The 22,826-nt window shown below is 42.8% G+C and overlaps 1 protein-coding gene across 4 annotated transcripts in view; it reads left to right on the forward strand.

Moving 5' to 3' along the window:
* Positions 1-22,826, forward strand: part of Arhgap25 (Rho GTPase activating protein 25) — an 84,741-nt gene that overhangs the window by 52,744 nt on the left and 9,171 nt on the right. For 3 of the 4 annotated variants that reach the window (XM_047523198.1, XM_047523197.1, XM_047523199.1), the window contains exons 5-7: positions 8,994-9,201; positions 18,827-18,959; positions 21,603-21,676. In XM_047523198.1, coding sequence (XP_047379154.1) covers positions 8,994-9,201; positions 18,827-18,959; positions 21,603-21,676 — 415 coding nt within the window. Of the gene's footprint in view, positions 1-2,054; positions 2,256-8,993; positions 9,202-18,826; positions 18,960-21,602; positions 21,677-22,826 lie in introns of those variants that run through there. The other variant, XM_047523200.1, reaches the window with a different exon arrangement.

Below are 22,826 nucleotides of genomic sequence, written 5' to 3' on the forward strand. Positions count from 1 at the left end.
ACCAACTCTTTCTCCCAGGAAATTCTGACTGCAATTCCAGGTTTCCCTAACTAATATAAGTAGGAGAAAGGGAATAGAATCAGTCATAACCTGACTTCTGTAAACTCATCCCAGTCTGGCTCCTCCCTGTCTTCTCCAAACTACCCCCTCCTGTTCATGAGAGCCATGCTTTCTCTGGATCCCTACATTGAAACCTGGTTTCTGTTGCCAGTTGTTATTAATCCAGATTTCTTTTCCAGCTTCCTCCTGATGCCAAGCATCTCAGGTTTAGCTCAGGTCACTTTTGGGCACGGAAGTAGTGCATTAAGTTCTTCATAGTTCTGTTCTGCTCCAATTGTGAGACCCTGGGGCAGGTCCTGTGTTCTCAGCACCTGTATGTTTTTCCCAATACAATGATATGGTACATAAATATCAAATTGTGCTCTGACTAAGTACCTTTTCTTTCTCTAATTCTTTTAAGTTCTTTGTATCCTTAAGAGCACGATTTCACAATCCACAAGGGTTTAGCCTGTGGGATATGCTGCCTCCATGATTCATTGTTATTTCATGTGATCTAGTCCTTTCTCTCTAACTGAAGAGAATATTAAAAGAAATGATTTTTACCTGTTTCAGCTAATTCCCTTGCCTCCCCTTCTTCCAGCACCTCATGTAAGTTAGATACTCATTTGTTTATTTATTCAACAACTATTTCTTGAGCATGTGCATTGTGCCTAGCACTGTGCTTGCACCAGAGGTTCAACAGTAAGAAAGAGAGAGAGGAGAGAGAGAAATGAATAATACAAAATCCCCCTCTCAGGGAGCTTTCAGTCTACTAGAAGGGACAGATATGAGTTGAAAAAGTAAAGGACAAAAACCATAAAATTACATCTGGAAAAAAATACATGGACCCTGTGAAAAAACACATATCTTTGCCAAGAAGGTGAAGGAAGGCATCCCTAAGCTGGTGATGATTAAGCTTAGCCAGCAGAGGCTAGCCAGGCAGAGAAGGAGGACACGGAATGGCACCTCAACCAGAGGGAATGGCAGGTAGAGAAGTCCTGTGACAGAAAGAAGAGGCTCTGAAGGAGAGGGACAGCAGTAACAGCAGAGATAGTTTTGTTGAGGATATTGATCTTCATACTCAGACCAGCAAATAGTCTTTGGGAGGTTTCAATTAAGAAGGTGATATGGTCACATTATATTAAAAGCTCATTCTAGTGGTTTTGTCAAGAATGGTTTGAATCAAAGGTCGCAGATTCCAAAAAAAAAGCAGGAGACTAGATGTGAAATTCAAGCTGTCATCCGGGAAAAAGAGGATGACTGGAAGCAGGGACATGGAGATGGAGAGAATGAAACAGGTTTGCACAACATTCTGGAAGTGATATTGTCAGGATGTGGGAGTGGATTCAATATGGAGGGAGAAGGTGGTGTCAAAGATGAGTCCTCCATTCCTGGGCTCTGAATGCTGGAGGGATGAACATTTGGTTGGCACCGTGAGACTGCCCCCGGGCCCTTCCTGGCAACCTTGCACCTGCCTGTCCCTCTGTGTCACTGAGAGTCCATTCCAGGCCTCCTGGGTGCATCTGTTCGATGGCTGTGCTGTTGGTTCCGTCTTCTCCGTGGGGGTGGGAAAGCATGTCGGTCTACCCAGCAGCCCACTTCCAAGATCATTGTCTCTGAGCCACGTGCAACTCTGAAAGCATTTCCAGGGAAGGGTGGGCTGGCTTCATAAATGCTAAGTGAGATTCTGTGTTCCTGCCAGACACTGTGATATATGGAGCAATGCTGGGAAGGACTTGCATGTGGACTTTTCCTTTTTTTTTTTAACCCACCTCTGAGCTATCCCCTGAATGTCTGTTGACAATTAGTTGCTAAGTAAAAGGAGACACTTATTTTTATTGCAGCCCTGACAGCTTTATGTTGACTCTTTAAAAGCCACAGGTCCTGTGTGAGGAGGTGAGCGAGGGAGGAGTGGTGTGGGAAGGAGGGCCAGGAGGGCTGGGGCAGGTGCAGACAGATCCCGAGGTTTCCGTGTGGGACGCCGAGTCAGAGCGGTACTTGCAAGCATGTGCTGATCTGGAAGGGAGAGGGACGGTTCTTCCAGCGTGGGGAGGAGAGGAGGCCCGGGCTGGCTTGTCAGAGGCCGTGAGTCCTTGCTGCTGCCATGCCCCATATTCCCAAGATGCCGCGGTGGGAACTGGGCTGTGGCTTTCCTGCCCTGGCGCTGCTCTTTTGCTGGGATTTCAGGAGGAAAACCCCCGGCCTCCGAAAGAAAGGTATTTCTTCCTATTTGGTGATTCAGTTCTTCTGCCAAAAGACACTTTTTTCTCAGTTCCTCTCCACTGTCCTGTCAGGGAGGGGGATGCACCTGGAACCCAGCCCCTGGGATGCAGGGCTGGGATGGGGGGTGGGGGTGGGGAAAGACTGTCCTCAGGGTCTGGGGCAGGCAGGGGTGGGGGATTTGAGTGATGACAGAGAAAGAATGAGATTGGAAGGGAGGTGACAGCTGATCTTTCCATTTTCCCCCAAATCACCTCAGAGTTCAGGTGTTTCCAGTCAAGCTTGGGAGGGGCAGATGGAGCTGAGGATGGAGGAGGTGCTGGGTACAGAGCCTGGGCATTTGTTCTGTCCGTGGCTATGAGATGTCACCCTCCTGTGGTCGCTCAGGGTGCCTTCTGTCCAAAGCTTTAGGTCTGGGGGCTGGAGAAGAACAAGGTGGACATAGCAGGAGGGGGTGTGGGATGGCACGGGATGGCTAGAGGACCGTGAAAGAAGCGCCACCCCTTAGTCCCTCCCCTTGAGCCGTGATGGTATCTGAAGTTGTATTCTCTTGACTTTAAACAAAAGGAATTAAAGTAATGAATATAGAACCACAGAGTAAATATGACCTAAGATAAATTCCTAATCTGAGTCTCAGTTTCTTTATCTGTAAAATGGAACCATCTACTTTGTAGGGCTTGGTGAGAACCAAACTAGATAGCACGTGTGGAAGCATCTGAGGCCGTTCCCAGCACGAAATTAACTTAAAGTGGTCAATTAAGAGAATCATGATATTGCCTTTAGCAATGATAATAATGATGTCACAGAGTAATTATGATTAATGAAATGTTGGAATGGCTGGGATGGAAATGCCTGCACTAATGGTGACTGGCTCAGAGTGACACGCGTTCTGAGGAGGAGCCGATCAGTGCTGCTGCCCGAGGGAACACAGCAGGGAGCACCCGTCCCCTGAAGGAGTGGGCCCGACCTGCAAGGGCATGACACAGGAGTGGGAGCCTGCGACTTGCCTCCTCTTGTCCTTGGGGCGGAGAATGGCCTTTGAGTAGCTCCTGCCCCAGTGTCGCCTTCCCTCACTGACCTCTTCCTGTTTTCTTCTTGAACATTCTCTGCTCACCTGTTTTCCCACATTTAGGCTTTTTCACGTCCACTCAGAATCAAAGGGCAGAGATAGGGATCTAGAGATCAGAAATCAGTACGGTTCAGGATCGGGTCTTTGGAGTTCCACTGACGTTTTGGATTCCAAAATCCTCCCATGTGATCTGAGATGAAGCATGGCAAAACCTGACCAAGGCAGGCTAAGGTAAGAAGAATGCTCTTTCTCTCATGGAGGAAGAGGCACCGTTGGGCCTGGTGTAGCATGCAGTGGTGAGTTCTGGCCGGAGGAAAGAGCTTCGACTGATTTCTAGGCTAGAGACGTAGCGTTTGGAGTCTTCTAGCATATGCGTGATATTAAAGTCGTGAGATTATGAGGAAGTACTGAAGATGGGGACGGGAAGCCCTGGAACACTCCAGCATTTGGGGACAGGGAGAAAGGACCAATCACCTGGGGAGGCCTAGAGGGAACAGCCAATGAGATAAATGAGGAACCGAGAGATAGTGGTGTACCCAAAGCTCTCTGAGCAAGTGTCTTGAGGAGAGGGAGTGACTTGCTCTGTCATGTGCTGCTAATAAAGCAGCTGAGATGAGGACTGGCCATTTAACTCCTGGGCTTAGAACTGTAACGGCCACCGATCTCCTGGACGAGAGCAGGTCTGGAGAAGTGCTGAAGAGAGAAGAGGCAGAGACCAGGAGGAAGGGGAGGCAGCAGGTAGTAAGAGCTCTTGGAGGTCTGGTCCATCACGTGCCAATTTCTGTGCCAGGAGATAAAAATAGATGGTGAGCCAGACGGGCTGTCTGCCTTTGAGGAGCCCAGAGTCCAGTGGAAGGGAGAGATGTTTAAATAAATCATCATAAAACTTCATGAGAGGTGATAAAAATAGAGGTGTGCACAGGGAGCTCTATAAGCCCAGAGGAGCGAGTGACCAGTTCCTTTGAAAAAATATCCAAACTCAGAAAAAGATTGGGTGTCCAGGTCGGAGCAGGAAGAATGGCATTAGCTCAAGAGTTTTTAAGAGCAAAGACCACTTTTCATTCTTTCTATGGTAATCTCCAGCTACCAAAGGGCCTGGCCCAAGGACAGATCTCAACTGGCATTTGCTGAATGATTTTGTGAATTTTGGTGGAAGCTTTATTCCCGGCTGGGTACAGCAGCACACGCCTGTAATCCCAGCATCTCAGGAGGCGGAGGCAGGAGGATCGTGAGTTCAAAGCCAGCCACAGCAACTTAGTGAGGCTCTAAGCAACTCAGCAAGACCCTGTTTCAAAATAAAATACAATAAAGGGCTGGGGATGTGGCTCAGTGGCTAAGGCCCTTGGGTTCAATTCCCCAGTACCAAAAAAGAAAAAAAAAGAAAAAAAAAAAAAAAAGAAAGGAAGGAAAGAAGAAAGGAAAAAAGGAAGATAGGAAGGAAGGAAGGAAGGAAGGAACCATTGCAGTAATGGTATTGATAGCAGCTTGAGAATAGAAAGTCGATTGAAGCATATTTAGGATAGGATCCTTTTGGAGGGAAAGAAGGGTGTTATGGATAATTCTAATGCTTGGAACTTTGTTAATCAGGCCATTTGGGTGCAGGTTCTTTGCGTAGTGTCTTTGGAGTCCAGTGCCTAGGAGAGTCCTTGGTGCTTCACTGCATGGCAGGGGAAGCAGTGGTGTAGGGGGAATGGAGTGAGGCTGGAGAAGACGCTGGGAGGATCGCCATTATATGTTGGGCTTAGGGGAATATGTGGGGGAGAAATTATGGAGATAGAGCACAGACCATTTTTTATTAGTGAAAGAGGGAAGGAAAAGAGAAAGAAATGATGAAGACAGAAATCTAAAATGTATTTATGTATGTATATGAAGAGAGACCTGGAAAACAGAGAGGCAGGGGGAGATGTATGCATGCACACACACACACACACACACACACACACACAGATGTATATGAAGTTATTAGTTTGTCATGGATATACAGAAATGTGGAATCATGGGAACTTTCCCAAGGAGAATGTCTAGAATGATAAAAAAAAAAAAAAGTCTAAATCTGAGTGGGAATCCCAGGCAATGACACACTTACGAAACAGGCTGAGGACAGGACACAGTTAGAGACTAAAAGGAGTCACTGAGGAGATGGGAAAAGAATGAGAATGGGGAGTTTTGTAGCCATATACCAAGAAGGTCTTGAGAGGAAAGAGACACCAGGTGTCTTTAGAGAAGACCAGTAGGGTGTGGAATCATCAATGGCTGAACTTGGCCATTAGAAGGGCACCAGAGATCTTAGTGAGAAGACTTGGTGGGTAGATGCAGGCTAATGAAACCTGATTTTGATGGGCTCAGAGGCTGAGAAGTAAGTGATAGGTGAATGGTTGGGGAGGGTGGTCCTCTTCTGGTGAAGGACAAGCACTGGTCGTTTGTGTAAGAGCTGGGTGGAGATCATTCTTTCATAAACCGACAAAGACCTAACCTAACATAGGCTCTCTATGTCAAAGAATACAATTTATGTTATAAAGATTAAATCCTAGAAGAGGTGGCAGGGATGGAGCTCTTAGTTCAGGAAAACATCACTCAGGAAGACAGAACCCTTTCTTCCCCTGAGAGGACAGGGACGGGGACAGAGGCAGAGGAAGGAAAGAGGCAGGACGGGTGGTACTGGAGTTCACTCCTCTTCTCCACTTGGAGAGATAGGGACAGAGGAGACAAGAGCACCTACTGACAGAGGGGAGGGAGGGGGCGGTGAGCTCAAGAGGGTGGTGACAATTTAGAATCAAGGTCTTACAGAGATTGGAATTATAAATTTCCCTGGGATGGCAACACCTTGTTCCTTCATGGCTCTCAGGGGCTGGTGAAGGTGTGGGGAGGGTAGTGGGCATTGGCAGGTGGGCATATGGAGGGAAGTAATGTTGGGAAGTGAATGTCCTGGTGAGACTGACACGGGGGTGACTGAGTGTGGTATGGAGTAGGAGAGGCTGACACAGCAAGGCCGATGGACTCGGCTGAGGAGAGAAGTCTGACTTCTTAGCTTTACGTTGTGTTTGGGGTTTCTCCCGTGTGAATCCTGTGGCCCCCTGGAGCCCAAGTTTTAACTACTCCAAAAGACATCTGCCTGGACCCTAAGAGCCAGCCACTCTCTGGACCCCGCAAAGGACTCCTCAAAGGGAATTTCCCAAATACCACGTTTTAAGTCAGGTCATTTCAATCACGCCCTACCCATTGGGTGGAAATAGCCCTCCAGCCCCTTTTGCAGACAAATAGAAACCTAATTCTGCGTATTGACATTCTCTGATTGTCTTTTACCACTTTTTGTGTGATCCTCTCATTTTCATAACTGGATGGTAAGCTCACAGAAAGCAAGAACCAGGTCTTACACGTCTGCAGAGATGCCTGCTAGTGTTTCAACTAGAGAAATGCCAGAAGACTTGCTTAAGGACAAATTAATTCATTAAGTAATTCAGCAGAATTTACATCTGCCTCGTGCCAGACATTATGCTAAACAGGAAGAGATCCCCCCACCCCTCTCCTGGCCTCAGGGGGCTTCCAGTCTTCCTGGAGCATCTAGGCTCCATGTAGGAAGGAATGGGACAGGCAAGAAAGGAGACAGATACAGAGTAGGGATGTGGTCCCTCTGTCCCGGGACCTGCCAGCAGAGATGATGACATTTGAGAGGATCAGAGAAGACAAATAGAATTCCAGCAGACAGGGAAGAGAGAGAATAGGCGGGGCAGCAAGAAGAGACTGTTCAAGGACACTGAGACTGGAGAGCACTGTGTTTTGGGAACATCAGGGTGAGGTGCCTTCGGGGCGTGGCAGTAAGTCACACCAAAAATGTCGGTGGGTGCCAGGTCAACCTGAGGAACGTTCAGTCCTCTACCACAGGAATATTCAATCTGACCAAGTCTCACTGAAATGCACTGAGACAGACAGCAGCCCAGAAAATCTGATTGGGGTTAGATCCAGCACTCTCACCTCCCAGCCCCGGGGACATGATAAGAGAGGGCCTCTGAGGAGCCCCCAGGCATGGAGGAGCAAGGTGAAGACCACTGGCAACTGGAGAGGTGTATGATTATTCAAACCCAGGGGAGTGGTGTCCCTCGGGTAGAGCAGTGGTTTCGGAAGGTTTTGAGAATAGTGAAGTTTGGGTTGGAGCGAAGGCCAGGAGGACACAGAAAATTTGAGAACCTGGTACAGCTCTTTACAGGCAGAATCCTCCTTAATTAGACTCTGGATAGAGCATTTCAACCAGAGAGAGAATCATGGGGAGAACTGAGGAACTCCGCAAACCAGTGTCCTAGGAATCCAAGTGCCAGGTGGAACAGAGCCCTGGTTGTGACAGAAGATAGACTGGGCCAAACAGAACAGAAGCCACAGCCTATCCTCTGAACCCTCAGGACCCTAAGGCCTGGGGCCTGACGGGAGAATAGGTAGGCAAGGATCATCCTCCTTTAGAAACTCACTGTTACCCACGGTGGGTGGGTGGGGGAATTCCAGAGCCCAGTGCTGTCGGCTGGGGTGCAGCGGGTCCTCGCTTGCCTGGCTAGAGGCAGCGCAATTGGAGAAAAGATTTTTGGAAAGCAGTTTGCATACCATCAGGTATAAAAATGTTCAAACCCCTTGACCCTGTAATGCCACACGTGGGAGTTGTGCCCTGTGGAAATAGTTCAAAAGAATGAAGTGTCTGTTCAGCTCGCCAAGTGTTAATCAGTTAACTAATTAGACATAATGCATTTGTACCGCATCCACCCCAGGAACTCTGCAAGGTGAAGGAATGTGTGCTCTGTGGCCGCGTTGATAATAGTTATTTTAAATGTCACAAAGGTTTAGCACAGTATGAGACAATGCTGTGTGGCTATTATGCTTTAATGCTCTGTGACACAAGCGGAATTCCAAAGGGCCTGCTTGCTGTCATGGTTCAGTGCGTACATTCCCAGGAGTCTATTGTCTGGGCTTGAATTTTGACAGTGCCATGCCTTATACTGCCTGTGCCAAAGTTCACTAGCACCTCTGAAGCTCAGTGTCTTTAACGTAAAATGGGTAGAAGATTAAATAATAAATGTGTGCAAAGTGCTTGGTACCATTTTTAGCACTCAAGTACTGGGTAAACTCCAGCTGTTGTTTTAAATATATAAATGTGTGGGTCAATAGAAAAATAACTGACAGAGACTGCCCCAAATTTCATTCCCCAAATTTAGAGTTTCAGGAAATATAATGAGTAATTTGTCTCCCATGTCTTGATTAGTATCATTGCACTCAATTCTTTTTTTAATTTATTTTGATTCATTGTACACAAATGGGGTATAACTATTGTTTCTCTGGTTGTACATGAAGTAGAGTCGCACCATTTGTGTGATCACACACGTACCTAGGGTCGTGATGTTTGTCTCATTCTGTTTTTTTCCTCCCCCTCTCCGCCCCTCTTTTCCTCTATATAATCCATCCTTCCTCCATTCTTGCCCGCCCCCCTGCCGCCCCCTGTTATGTATCGTCATCGGCTTATCAGATAGATCATTTGGCCTTTGGTTTTTTGGGATTGGCTTATCTCACTTAGTGTGAGACACTAAATTCTTTAAAGCCACAGGTGACACAGAAAACCAGGCAGAGCACTTGGATCCGTCAGTTGATTGAGGAAAGGGCAGAATGATGGGCTCTGTTCTCTTTCCAGCGGTGTTCGGCCAGCGCTTGGATGAGACCGTGGCCTATGAACAGAAGTTCGGCCCCCACCTGGTGCCCATCCTGGTGGAGAAGTGTGCAGAGTTCATCCTCGAGCACGGCGTGAATGAGGAGGGCATCTTCCGCCTGCCTGGCCAGGACAACCTGGTGAAGCAGCTGAGAGATGCTTTTGATGCTGGGGAGCGGCCTTCCTTTGACAGGTGCGTGGGCCTCTCCTCTGCCTGGCTTGGGTGAGAGGAGAGGGCAGACAGAGCCACGGGCCCTGCACAGACGCTTCTGAGAACCGCCTTTTGTTCTGTTCACAAGTCAGAATTTGGGACAGAATTTTGACACAATTAAGAGAGTGGGCTGTTATTTATATCAGAGCCTTGCTGGGATAAGTGACGTCCAGGAGTAGAGCAGAGAGCTGGGAACTACCCTAAAGCCACCCTTTGGGAAGGGGTAGAAGCATGGAAGAACTGAGCTGACGGTACAGACCGTGGTATGGTGGAGAATGTACTGTGTCAAAAGGTTTGTCTTTTTTATTGTTGTTTCACTTCAAAGGATCCAGTTTCTTTTTCATGCTGTTTTTCTCATTTCTTCATTTTCTTCCTTCAGTCTGTGGGTGTGCTTTCTGTGTTGGGGGCTATGACAGGTAGTGGACAGTGTGTAGGGCACAGGGTGCTGGAGGCAGGACACCAGAGAGCAGGCTGGCACAGAATCCGGAAAAGGCAATGAACTTCTGCAGCAGGACAGGGAGAGGAAAGGGCTGGGGCCGAGGGTGCACCTGACCTGCCAGGATGGAGGGGATTTGGGAGGTTAATTGGATGTGGGGTGAAGGAGAGGCCTCAATCAAACCAGAGTCCCTAGGTTCTAATAAAGAGAACAGGGCGGACTGCCCCATAGGAACATTTAGAGGCTGCGGCTGCAGGACTTCCCTGAAGCTTGTCAGCTGGTTGTCTTTCTGCCGTTTTTCTCGGGAACCTCTCATTGTGTTTCAACAATAGTATGTTGAATAGTATGCCTGACTTCGCCTAAAGGCATTTTTAGACTGTGACTCAGCAGGACACGATTTTTCAGAATCCCCCTGTGAGGGGAATGGTCCCCCCCACCAGCCCCAGATTTCCTGAGGGCAGCCATGAGGTGTAAACAGGGCTCCAGGCCAGCTGTGTTCTCTTGTTGAGGTAGAAAGTTCACAAACTGCAAAAGAGGAGGCTTTCAGAAGACAGTGCCAATAACAGACTATGGAGAGCAAAACCAAAACGAAAAATGTCCTCAAAAGTCCAAGACGTCGCTTTACAGTCAGGTACTCGATGGGTGATCCTCTTTCCGTTGCCTCAGCTGCCTCTTTCCTTCTCCTGTCCAAATCCACCCCCCTTGTACAGGAGTTGCACCCATCCAGTCTAATCTATGATCCCCATTGCTGAAACCAAGGAGATGCCCAGGTTGCCTGTACCTCTTACCACATCGCAGCTTTTCAACACACTTCCAGGGTTTCCTCCCAAGAATGCCAGTTTTCATCAACATGGAATAAACATGTCCTCACTAATGAGCTTCAAATGCAATCACATTGTCACATAAAGTTTTGGTCAATGAAAGACCAGATATACAATGGTGTAAACCAAATAGCCTAGACATACAGTAGGCTGGACCATCTAAGTTTGTGGAAGTACACTCTGTGATGTTCACGCAATGACTAAATTGCCTTATAACTCATTTCTCAGAACACATCCTTGTTGATAAGCAACCCATGATTGTATATGGTAGGTTAAGATTTATTTCCCCTCATTGCTCTGCAAAATAAATGCAATAGCCTTTGTAAGCCATGGGTGTGAAAATTTTTCTTAATGGGCCACATATTAAATATTAGGTTTCATAGTTAAATGGTCATTGTCACAATTAGTGTGTGATGCTTTTACAGTAAGAAAACAAAGACAATACATAAATGTGGCTGTTTTCATCTAAAATTACATTTATAGGTGCTGGAATTGAATTTCATATCATTTTCACCTATCATGAGATAGTCTTCTTTATTTTAATATTTTTTATTTGTTCTTTTTAGTTATACATGACAGTAGAATGAATTTTGACTTATACATACATGGAGTATAACTTCCCATTTTTGTGTTTGTACATAGTGTGGAAATACACTGGTTATGTATTTATATTTGAACATAGGAAAGTTATGTCTGATTCATTCTACTATCTTTCCCATGTCAATCCTCCCTCCCTCCTCTCCACTCCCACTTGCGCAATCCAGTGAACCTCCACAACTCCCCCTGCTCCCATCCTAATGTGAGTTAGCGTCTGCATATCAGAGAAGACATTTGGTCTTTGGTTTTTGGGGATTGACTTATTTCACATAGCATGATAGTCTCCAGTTCTATCCATTTACTGGCAGATACCATAGTTTCACTCTTCTTTATGACTGAATAATATTCTTTTGTGTGTATAGACCACATTTTCTTTATCCATTCATAGTTGAAGGGCACCTAGGTTAGTTCCATAGCTTAGCTATTGTGAATTGAACTGCTGTAAACATTGATGTGGCTGTATCACTATAGTATTCTGACTTAAAATCCTCTGGGTATATGCTGAGTAGTGGGATAACTGGGTCAAATGTTGGTTCCATTCCAAGTAGTCTGAGGAATCTCCATACTGCTTTCCATAGTGGTTGCACAAATTCGCAGTCCCACCAGCAATGTATGAGTGTACCTTTTCTACCACATCCTCACCAACATTTATTGCTACTTGTATTCTTGGTAATTGCCATTTTGACTAGAGTGAGATGAAATCTCAGTGTAGTTTTAATTTACATTTCTCTAATTGCTCCTGATGTTGAACATTTTTTCATATATTTGTTGACCATTTGTATTTCTTCTATGAAGTGTCTGTTCATTTCCTTTGCCCATTTGTTGATTGGGCTATTTGTTTTTTGATGTTAAACTTTTTTTTTTTTTTTTTTTTTAGCTTTTGAGTTCTTTATATATCTTGGAGATTAATGCCCTATCTGAGGTGCAGGTGAGAAAGATTTTGTCCCATCCTGTGGGCTCTCTCTTTACATTCTTGATTGTTTCCTTTGCTGTAAAGAAGCTTTTTAGTTTGATAACATCCCATGATTCTTGATTTTTCACTTCTTACACTTTAGGAGTCTTATTGAGGAATTCGGTTGCAAAGCCGACACAATGGAGATTTGGGCCTGCTTTTTTTCCTTTAGGTGCAGGGTCTCTGGTCTAACGTCTAAGTTCTTGATCCTCTTTGAATTGAGTTTTGTGCAGGGTGAGAGGTAGAGGTTTAATTTTATTTTGTTATATATGGATTTCTCATTTTCCTAGCACTACTTGTCAAATAGGCTATCTTTTCTCTATTGAATGTTTTGGCACCTTTGTCTAGTATGAAATAACCTTATGTATGTGGGTTTGTCTCTCTGTCTTCTATTTTGTACCGTCGGTCTTCATGTCTGTTTTGGTGCCAATACCATGCTGCCTTTGTTACTACAGCTCTGTAGTACAGTTTAAGGTCTGGTATTGTGATGCCTCCTGTTTTACTTTTCATGTTGAGGATTGCTTTGGCTATTCTGAGTCTCTTATTTTTCCAAATGAATTTCATGATTGCCTTTTCTCTTTCTATGAAGAATGTCATCAGATCCTTAATAGGAATTGCATCAAATTCATGTAGCACTTTTGGTAGTGTGGCTATTTTAATTAATTCTGCCCATCCAAGAACATGGGAGATCTTTCCGTCTTCTAAGGTCTACTTCAGTTGCTTTCTTTAGTGTTCTGTAGTTTTCATTGTAGAGGTCTTTCACCTCTTTTGCTATTGATTCCCAATTATTTCATTTTGTTTTTGGGGCTATTGTGGGATAATTTTCCTAATTTCTCTTTCAGTTGATTCATCACAGATATATAGGAACACAGCTGAATGCATTTATGAGTTCTAGAACTTTTTTAATGGAATTTTTTGGTTGTCTAAATATAGAATTAAGTCATCAGCAGATAAGGATAGTTCAAGTTTTTCTTCTTTTCATATCCCTTTAATTTCTTTCATCTAATTACTCTGGCTAGAGTTTCCAAGACTATGTTGAATAGAAGTGGTGAAAGAGGGCATCCTTGTCTTGTTCCAGCTTTTAGAGAAACTGCTTTCAACTTTTCTCCAGTTGGAATAATGTTGGCTTTGGGTTTAGCACAGATAAACTTTTACAATGTTGAGGTATGTTCCTACTATCCCTAGTTTTTCTAGTGTTTTGAGCATGAACAGATGCTGAATTCTGTCAAATGTTTTTTCTGCATCTATTCAGATCATCATGTGATTCTTGTCTTTAAGTCTATCGATGTGATAACTTATGTTTATTGATTTCTGTTTGTTGAACCAACCTTACATCCCTGGAATGAACCCCAGTTGATCAGTATCTTTTAATTATGTTTTTGTATGTGATTTTCCAGTATATCATTAAGAATTTTTGCATCTATGTTCCTCAGGGATATTGGTCTGAAATTTTCTTTCCTCAATGTGTCTTTGTTTGGTTTTGGTATCGGGTGATACTGGAATGAACTAGATATGAATGAATACTCATACAATGAGTTTGGAAGGATTCCTTCCTTTTCTATTTCATCGAATAGTTTGGGAAGGATTGCTATTTGTTCTGTGATGGTCTGGTAGAACTCAGCTGCAAATCCACCCAATCCTGGGCTTTTCTTTGTCGTCAGACTTTTGATAGCATCTTCTATTTCATTGTTTGAATTTGATCGGTTTAAATTTTATACGTCCATCCTCCTGATTCAACTTTTGTAACTCATATGTCTCTAGAAATTTGTCAATATCTTCACAATTTTTTTATTAGAGTATAAATTTTCAAAATAGTTTCTGATTATCAGCTGTATTTCAGTAGTGTTCATTGTGATATTTCCTTTTTCATTGTGAATTTTAGTAATTTGAACTTTCTTCTTTAGCTTGGATATGTGTTTATCAATTTTATTTATTTTTTTTCAAAGGACCAACTTTTCGTTTTGTCAATTTCTTGGATTGTTTCTTTTGTTTCAATTTCATTGATTTCAGCTCTGATTTTGATTATTTCCTGTATTCTGCTTTTGGTGTTGATTTTTTCTTCTTTTTCTAGGCATTCGAGTTGTAATGTTAGGCTATTTATTTGTTGACTTCCTAATCTTTTAACGAGTCCTCAATGCAATGAACTTTCCTCTTAGCCCTGCCTCCATAGTGTCCCAGATATTTTAGTATGCTGTATCACTATCCTCTAAGTATTTTTTATTTCATTCCTGATTTACTATTCTATCCATTGTCATTCAATAGCATATTATTTAGTCTTCAGGTGTTAGAGTAGCTTCTATTTTTTTAGCTTATCATTGATTTCTAATTTCATTCCATTATGATTTGATAGAATGTATTATCCCTATTTTTTTTTATATATATTTGCTCAGTGTTGCTTTGTGGCCTAAAATATGGTCTATTTTAGAGAAGGATCCATGTGCTGCTGAGAAGAGAGTGTATTTAGTCATTGATGGGTGAAATATCCTATATATGTCTGTTAAATCTTAATTATTAATTGTATTTTTTTGTTCTTTAGCTTCCTTATTCATTTTTTGTTTGGAAGATCTATCCAAAGGTGAGATAGGTGGGTTAAAGTCACCCAATATTATTGTGTTGTGGTCTATTTGATTCTTGAAATTGAGAAGGGTTTTTTTGATGTATGTACATGCTCCATTGTTTGGGGCATAAATATTTACAACTGTTATGTCTTGTTGATGTATATTCCCTTAAGTAGTATGAAATGGCCTTCTGATTAACTTTGGCTTGAAGTCCACTTTAATATGAGGATAGAAACCCCTGCTTGTTTATGAGATCCATGTGAATGATATGTTTTTTCCCATCCTTTTACCTTCAGTCTGTGGATGTCTTTGCCTATGAGGTGAGTCTTTTTTTTTTTTTTTTTTTTTTTTTTTGTGGTGCTGGGGATTGAACCCAGGGACTTGTGCTTGTGAGACAAGTGCTCTACCAACTGAGCTATCTCCCCAGCCCTGTGTCTTGTTTCTTAATCCAGTCTGCCAGTCTATGTCTTTTGATTGATGAGTTTAGGTTATTTATTTTCAAGGTTATTATTGAGATATGATATTTCTGGTCATTTTTATTTCTGGTTTTTAATTTGAATTAGTTTCTCCTTTGATGGACTATTCTTCTAGTGTAGTTCATCTCTTTGCTGGTTTTCACTTTTATTTTTCATTTCTTTTTCATGAAACATTGAGTATGTTTTGTAGTGCAAGCTTTCTAGTTGTAAATTCCTTAACTTTTGTTTATCATGGGAGGTTTTTATTTCATCTTCAAATCTGAAGCTTTTATTTTGCTGGGTATTATATTCTTGGCTGGCATCAATATTCTTAGAGAGCTTGGAATATGTTATTCTATGACGCCTAGTTTTGAGGGTCTGGGTTAAGAAATCAGCTGAGATCCAAATTGGTTTCCCCACATATAATCTGATATTTTTCACTTGCAGCCTCTAAAATTCTATCCTTATTCTGTATATTAAGCATTTTCATTATAATGTGCCTTGATGTGGGTCTTATCTAATTTTGTACATTTTGGGTTCTGTAAGCCTCTTATATTTGAGTTTCCATTTCATTCTTCAAGTTTGGGAAATTTTATGATATTATGTCATTGAAAAGATTGTGCATTCCTTTGGTTTGTGTCTCTGTGCCTTCATCTATCCCAATAAATCTTACATTTGGACTTTTCATGTTATCCCATAATTCTTGGAAGTTCTCTTCATGGTTTCTTAACATCTCTCTGTGTAAACTCTATTTTCAAGATTATATATTTCTTCTTCATTGCCTGAGGTTCTGTCTTCCAAGTGGTCTAATCTGTTGGTGATGCTTTCCATTGAATTTTTAATTTGGCTTATTGATTCCTTCATTTTGAGAATTTCTGCTTATTTTTTTTTTCAGAATCTCTGTCTCTTGAAGTGATTTTTCTCTTCCTGTTTCTTCTCTCTGCTTTTATTCCTTATATCCTTTACCTGTCAGATCATTTTAACTATGTGCATTCTAAACGCCTTCTCTGACATTTCTTCCACTGTGGTGTTGATGGATTCTGTTACTGGAGTATCTTGGTTTGTTTAAGGTGGTGTGTTCCCTTTGCTTTTTCATGTTATTTGTGTGGTGACTCAGCTAACAGTACAGACCTGAGGCAGTAGAGTTTCTACCCTGTAGACTTATAATGTCCCTGAATGTTTCTAGTACCTCACTGTTTACGCAGAGACAAATAATAATAACAGCCAATGCAAATAACATACAGCATTAAACCAAACAGTTCCTGCTATGAAGTCTACAGTGTTAATTGTCATACTAAACAGAAACAATGTGATCTGTTATCACTGGCAATAAAAACAGTAAGTTTGCAAAAGGGCTTAAAATTTTGAATGGTGAACAGGGAGAGAACAGATGTGATATACAATATGATGATTATGAGGGAGTAGGAGAGAAGGTAGAAGTGAAAAATTAAAGGAAGAGTGAAAGAGAAAACAGTAGAGATTGACTGTTAGTGGAAGAAAAGAGAGAGAGTCAAAGGAAATTGATAGGTGAGAGAAAATTATGTATAAAGTGAAAATTTTAAAAATAAAAATCAAAGAGTACAAAACTGAAATATACTAATCAAACATCCTAGTCCTCAAAAACCTGATCCATGAAAAATAACTAACTTCAAAAAAACCGAAAATGAGAAAAAAATATGAGTATGTATAAATGTCCATGAACAATTAAGGTCACAATTAAACAGAGACAAGAAAGAAAGAAAGAAAGAAAGAGAGAGAGAGAGAAAAAAAAATCTTGATGAAAAGTTAAAGCATTCTTTCCATTGGAGTTCAAGAGATTCTCAGCCTCTCCTCTCAGCAGTGTTAGGTGAGGTTGTCTGGATCCTGATGCCCCACCCTCTGGATTGCTAGAGGGAGCAAGGTAATTTCCTAGGCAGAATTCCTGGAGGCAAGGTTTGCATTTAGGTGGGCCCCAGGCTCATGCTGAAAGCTGATTGGTCTGCAGATTTTAAATTGCACTCCTCCTGGGCCCAGCAATTGCTGGTCCATGCTGGAAGACTGCACCACAGGAATTGCCCTTGGGTTCCACTCTTATGGTGGAGGAGCCCAGTCTTAGTCCACTAGCTCACCTGTGGACCCCATGTTTCCTGGTCTTGGGTTCAGTTTCCATACTCAGTCTCTCCCACTCCCACCCTTTTGAATTCCTGGCCAGACACTTCTCTCCCAGCCAGTCCTGCAAGCAGTTGAATTAGAGGAGGAGAGGAAGAGCCGGGTGGGTTTCCATGACCACTTGTCCCCTGTGTAAACCCCTCTCCATGCTTGACTTCCTCCTGGTCACTTAGGCACACTATCTGTCATGCAGTATGGGTTTGCCAGGCCTGTATTTCAGTCCAAATTTGGGTTTGCCAGGAATTGGCAGCTGCTGATCCCCTCACTGGGTCTGCAAAATGGTTCCTTCCTCTGTCCTCCGCACACCCCAGGAGAGTTGGCAGCTTCTTTCTGGCACAAGGATATTGTGCAGCATGCCTTTCAGTTCAGTCGGGCAATGTCCTTGATCTTTAAACTCTTCATACCCAGACACACCTCGGGCCTCCTAAAAATGCAGGTTCCTTTAATTCCCTCATCCTTCCACTTTGCTTGTGGAGGAACCACTCTGTCTGGTGACTCTGGCGGTGGCAGTCGCTGTGGTACTTGGGATCTTTCCTTATTTTATTATATCCAACCTCCTGAGTCCCCGATCTGCTTTGAGTGTCCACTTTTAAATTCCAGTAAAGTCCCCCCATCCCCTTTTGTAGTTCACCCACCTTGCTGAGAAGCTGCCTGCCTGCTTTCTTGGTTTCATGCCACAGAGCAGCCAAGAAAGTGAACCATTTAAACACACAGAACTCATTTTCAGCTTGCAGGCTACACAAATGCAGGTGCTGGGCCAGATTTGCCTCCCAGGCTATGTTGTGCCAACCTTTGCTTTAAACAGAGAAGCTGAAGCACAGAGCCAGTGTCTCTTTCATGCAGTCATCTGAATGTGGTCTCAGCTCCTAAAGTGGGACCTCCTCTCCATGCCCTCCAGCCACATGCCACCTGCCTCATGGTGTAACTCCTTGCCACTTCTCAGAGGTGCTCCTTCATCTACGACTCTCCAACCCTGGCTTGGGTCTCCTTTTCTGTACTTTTATACAATATACTTCCTGAGTCCATACACTTCCTGGGTCCTGGACTTCCCATTTCATGGCAGTAACCACACAGCACTGTAAGGACCTGGTAACGCTGGTGTCCTCCTAGCTCTGTGGCCAGTGAGGTCAGGGAGCCTGTGTGTCTCTTGGGTTTACTATTAAAATCCTCCTGCTGGACAAGAACAAAACAAAACAAAAAAGTTTCTCGTTGTTTATCCATTGAATGGATTATTGAAGAAACACATGAATGAATCTGAGAATTATTTTAAGTACTCTGGGAGACTGAAGAAGTCACTGAGTCAAAGATATAAAGGAGTTAGTTATCACATACAAAATTAGAAACGAGATTGCAAATTGTTAAGTCTGACTTGAAGAAAGAAGAAAGCAATAAAGACAAAATAATTAAAAATGGTTTAATGAAAAAGTGGGCCTTGAATTTAACTTTGAGGCAGTTGGGTGAAGTAGAGGGGGAAGTGTTCAGGGTTGTGTTCCTGGAGGAATAAGCCACAATGTGTGTACTCTACGCCTTGCCACACATCCCCCGGAACTTCTGGTTGTACCCAGTAGGCCATCAGGGTGGAGGTGAGGAGCCTTCTGGAGTTTCCCTTTCAAGAAATGTTTTTTATTTTTTTCTTTCAGAGACACAGATGTACACACTGTAGCCTCGCTGTTAAAGCTCTATCTCCGAGACCTCCCAGAGCCTGTGGTTCCCTGGAGTCAGTATGAGGGCTTCCTGCTCTGCGGGCAGCTTATGAATGCAGATGAAGCAAAGGTTTGTGTCTCCTTGGTTCAGTTGTCTTGCTTTAGAAGAAAGCAATTGGTTTCCTGAACACTCTTCTGCTGGCAGGCAGTGAGTCAGGGGACCCCACACCCTTTGTTGAGATGCTTTGTCAAACTGGGTCTTTCTCAGCAGCAAAACGGCAGTTGATGTCAATCAGGGTGGCCAGTACTCAACCTTCCCTAGTGTAATAACCCAGTGAGGTAATGCACCAAAGTCAGTTATCTGAGAATCACTTCTAAAATAGTGAGAAGAGGAGAACAGACCAGAGAAGGCTTGGAGCTCTGGAGCCTTGCCGAGACCTGCTGGGACACAAGGACAGGCTGACCAAGCCAGAGGGCAGATGCAGGTTCGGGCTGGTCGAGCTCTGGGACAGCAGTGGATATCAGGAGTGGTGGCTGGAAGAAAGCACTACTAGAGAAAGGAAGGACAGGGAGCTTTGCTGTGATTTTTTCTGTGATAGCTGACTGCAGGTCTGGAATCGCCATCTGCAACTTCATAGTGAGAGTATATAGGTTCACCACCAGGAGGACTTTTGATCCTATGTAAATTATCTCCATAGAGATCTTATAGTTCACGACCACCACACATATTAGTAAACCAACTGACTAATCAACAACATAACTAACAGTAATAAAACCCTCATGTTTTTTTTAACCAAGACTGAATACCAAATGGCCATAAATATATTTGTGCTACACTGTTAATGTGGGGATCTAAGTATCCCCTTTAACTAGGTTGACTTAGCATGACCTATTCTAAAGCTCTCTCTGGCAAAGTGGTGCACAGAAAAACCTCTAATGAAGACCTGAACTTAACTATGATTTTACCCTTAGGCAAATATTCTATGAGATTTGGTTTACTTTCTCTGACCGATAGAACTTTCTGTAATGATGGAAACATTATGTATCTGCACTGTCCATTATGGTAACCCCTAGTCACTGAAATGTGGCTAGTGTACCTGAGGAACCAAATTCCTAATTTAAGTTAAGTTATTTACATTTAAATAACCACATGTAGCAAAAAGCAACTATATTGGACCGCACAGGCTGAGATAATTTTCATAATATCCACAATACCCAGGATTGCTTTGAGGACTAAGGGATATGATACAGTGAGTGGCTTTTTAAAGAATATTGGTGTAGGGGGTTAATTTTCTGCTCTACCTCAGCATTTGTTGAAGTTCACCCCCACAGAATATATATATTTTTTTAAATGAATTTTTCGAGTGAATGAAGAGATAGTGTCCTAACCACTTAAAATATCTGTGAGAATTTCCATCCTGACTGACAGTGGGGAGCCTCATGGTTTGAATAGATCTCAGCATGGATAGAAAGGCTATTTTACATTTCAAAATTGGGACAGGAAGAGAGCAATATTGATGTGGCTAACCTGCTGTGGCCATTACAGCTGTTTTTCCTTGTAAAAATTAGATCACATGATCTCATGTATTTTGTACGTAAATTATGAATTTTGTGGGGTTAGGGAGAAGAGGATGTGAGGTCTTGATTTATACAGATATATCTGCTCACCTTTGTGAAACTAATTAAATGTTATGGAAAAAATTTTTAAATTGGGCTAAAAAGATAGATCTTTCAGGTGACCTCCCACCCCTCAGTTCTAGGGAGAGTATGGGAGACTTGTCAGATGCGGCCTTGACAAGACTCCAACCCCTGAACTTTCTTTCATCGGACCAGCTTCTCCTGACTTCTCCCAATCTCAACATATTTTGAAAGTCTCTATGTCTATAGTGATGTGTATCTGGCAGTACTAAGGGACCAAGATCTTTCTCACTGGCTAAAATATGGAAGGGGTGGTTGCTTGGAGGGAGGACTCAGCTGACAAGAGGCATCTCATCAAGAAGCAGGCACTCTGGATCAGAGGGTCTACACCACGAGGCTGCATTTGTACTGACAAGGCTACACGGTGAGTCTTTTCTAGGAGAGCAGCTCAGATTTTATGAGTGTGTATTTGGGTCTCACATGAATTTGTGCACTCTCATAAGCAGGATATCATAGGTAGTGACTACAGACCCCACCAACAGCTAAAAAGAACAAAGATCTCGTGTCCTTCCTCTTTCTGACACGTGCTTTTCTCCAGCAACCACTCCTGATATCCACTGTCATCACAGAGCTTGACCAGCCCAAACCTGCATCTGCCCTCTGATTGATCAGCCTGTCCTGTGTCCCAGCAGGTCTCAGCAAGGCTAAAGACTCTAAGCTTTCTCAGGCCTATTCACTTTCAAAGTGATTCTGAGATATTTGACTGTGGCCCAATTCTTTATGTAATTGATCATTACATCTCAAGCATTTATTAAGCCAATGGTGGTTGTGTGAATGGTCAAATAGTTTAGGCCTTGGAGTAGCTCAAGGTCAAGGGCGAGTAGGTTGGAAGAATTCCAGATACTAAAAAATGCACCATAACAAAACCTTTGACACACCCTGTGCTATTTTTTGCAACTTTCAGATTACTTAGAGTTATTTCCAAGTTTTTTTTTTTTTTTTAAACTCCCAAAAGGATAGGAAGAGGAGTGACTGCCAAAGTGTCATTTCTGCACAGATGCACCAATTATGTTGCCTGATCTCATTGTTGACAAGTGGGCAGACTCCTTTACTGGTGTTTAAAATCTCTTCCCAGGCTCAGCAGGAATTGATGAAGCAGCTTTCCAGTCTTCCCCGGGACAACTATAGTCTTCTGAGCTACATCTGCAGGTGAGAGTCCCTGGTGTCAACTCTACTGTTTTGGGGCATATCAGAATGAAGCCCCTGATTAAAAGAGGAGGATCCATTTCTGGGATTGCAGAGATTCTGGCCCAGAATTTAGAAAGGTCAGCTCTATTCACAGAGCACTGAGGGAGCTTCCTGTTTCCACAAGATAATTTCAAGGATCCCTAGAAGCCTGGTGAGCACACAGAATGAACAAGCTCCCTCCTTCAGGCTTGCCCCAAAGCCATCAGAGTCCTGAGACAGGCAACAGAATCCAGAATCTTTATGTTTCTAGAATTATCTCTGGTCTTCCTGACACTGGACCATAACTTAACACCCCCGACATTCACTCTGGGCCACCTTTTGGTTTTCCTTCAGCCCTTTCTGGGGACCTGCCGCTTGACATCCTTGTGACATGTGTCTGCTGCAGTGGGAACCTGAGTCGCTATTCCAGACCCACCCGAATTTTGTCTTTTGTTCTGTAAAAATAATGTGTTGTAGTTTCCAGATCATAAAAGTGTTACCTGCTTGATTTGGAAACCAGGAAGATATAGCAAATTGTAAATAAAAAATAAAAATTACGCAATCCCTCATCTAGCAATAATCTCTATGAACACTTGGACACTTCTCCTTCTGGATGTTTCTCTCTGTGATGGATCTTTTCATATATCCATATAAATGTAGGAGAACATTTTTATATCAAACTGAAATTTTTAAATTGCATCTTGCTTTTTTTGCCCTATTTTTGGGCTATGAGCATTTACCTATATTATAAAATAGGATTATAAATGACTCCATACTATTTCATAATGTTTCATCATTTGGACACATCACTATTTATTTAATAATCTGTATATTTGGAGAACTTTTTTATTTTCATCTTTTATATTTGGAAACGTCCTAGGTTTTGGCAAGTCTCTGATTAGCACTATTGCTATCATATATTTCAGTTTTTTTATTAGTTCTTTAGTTTTACATGATGGTAGAGTTATGTTGCTTCCATCTATCCATTTTAATTTTTTTTTTTTTAGAAAAAGTATCCAGGAATTACCTTGTAGATTTGTTCAGGCTTTTGTTGTTATTTCTTCTACAGTGTATCTGAGAATTTCATGCCTTGAATGGGTAAAAGTTAATTGTCAGTTTTCGAGGACTTGCT

Source organism: Sciurus carolinensis, chromosome 13 (genome assembly GCF_902686445.1).
Source record: "Sciurus carolinensis chromosome 13, mSciCar1.2, whole genome shotgun sequence".
NCBI classification, from domain to species: domain Eukaryota; kingdom Metazoa; phylum Chordata; class Mammalia; order Rodentia; family Sciuridae; genus Sciurus; species Sciurus carolinensis.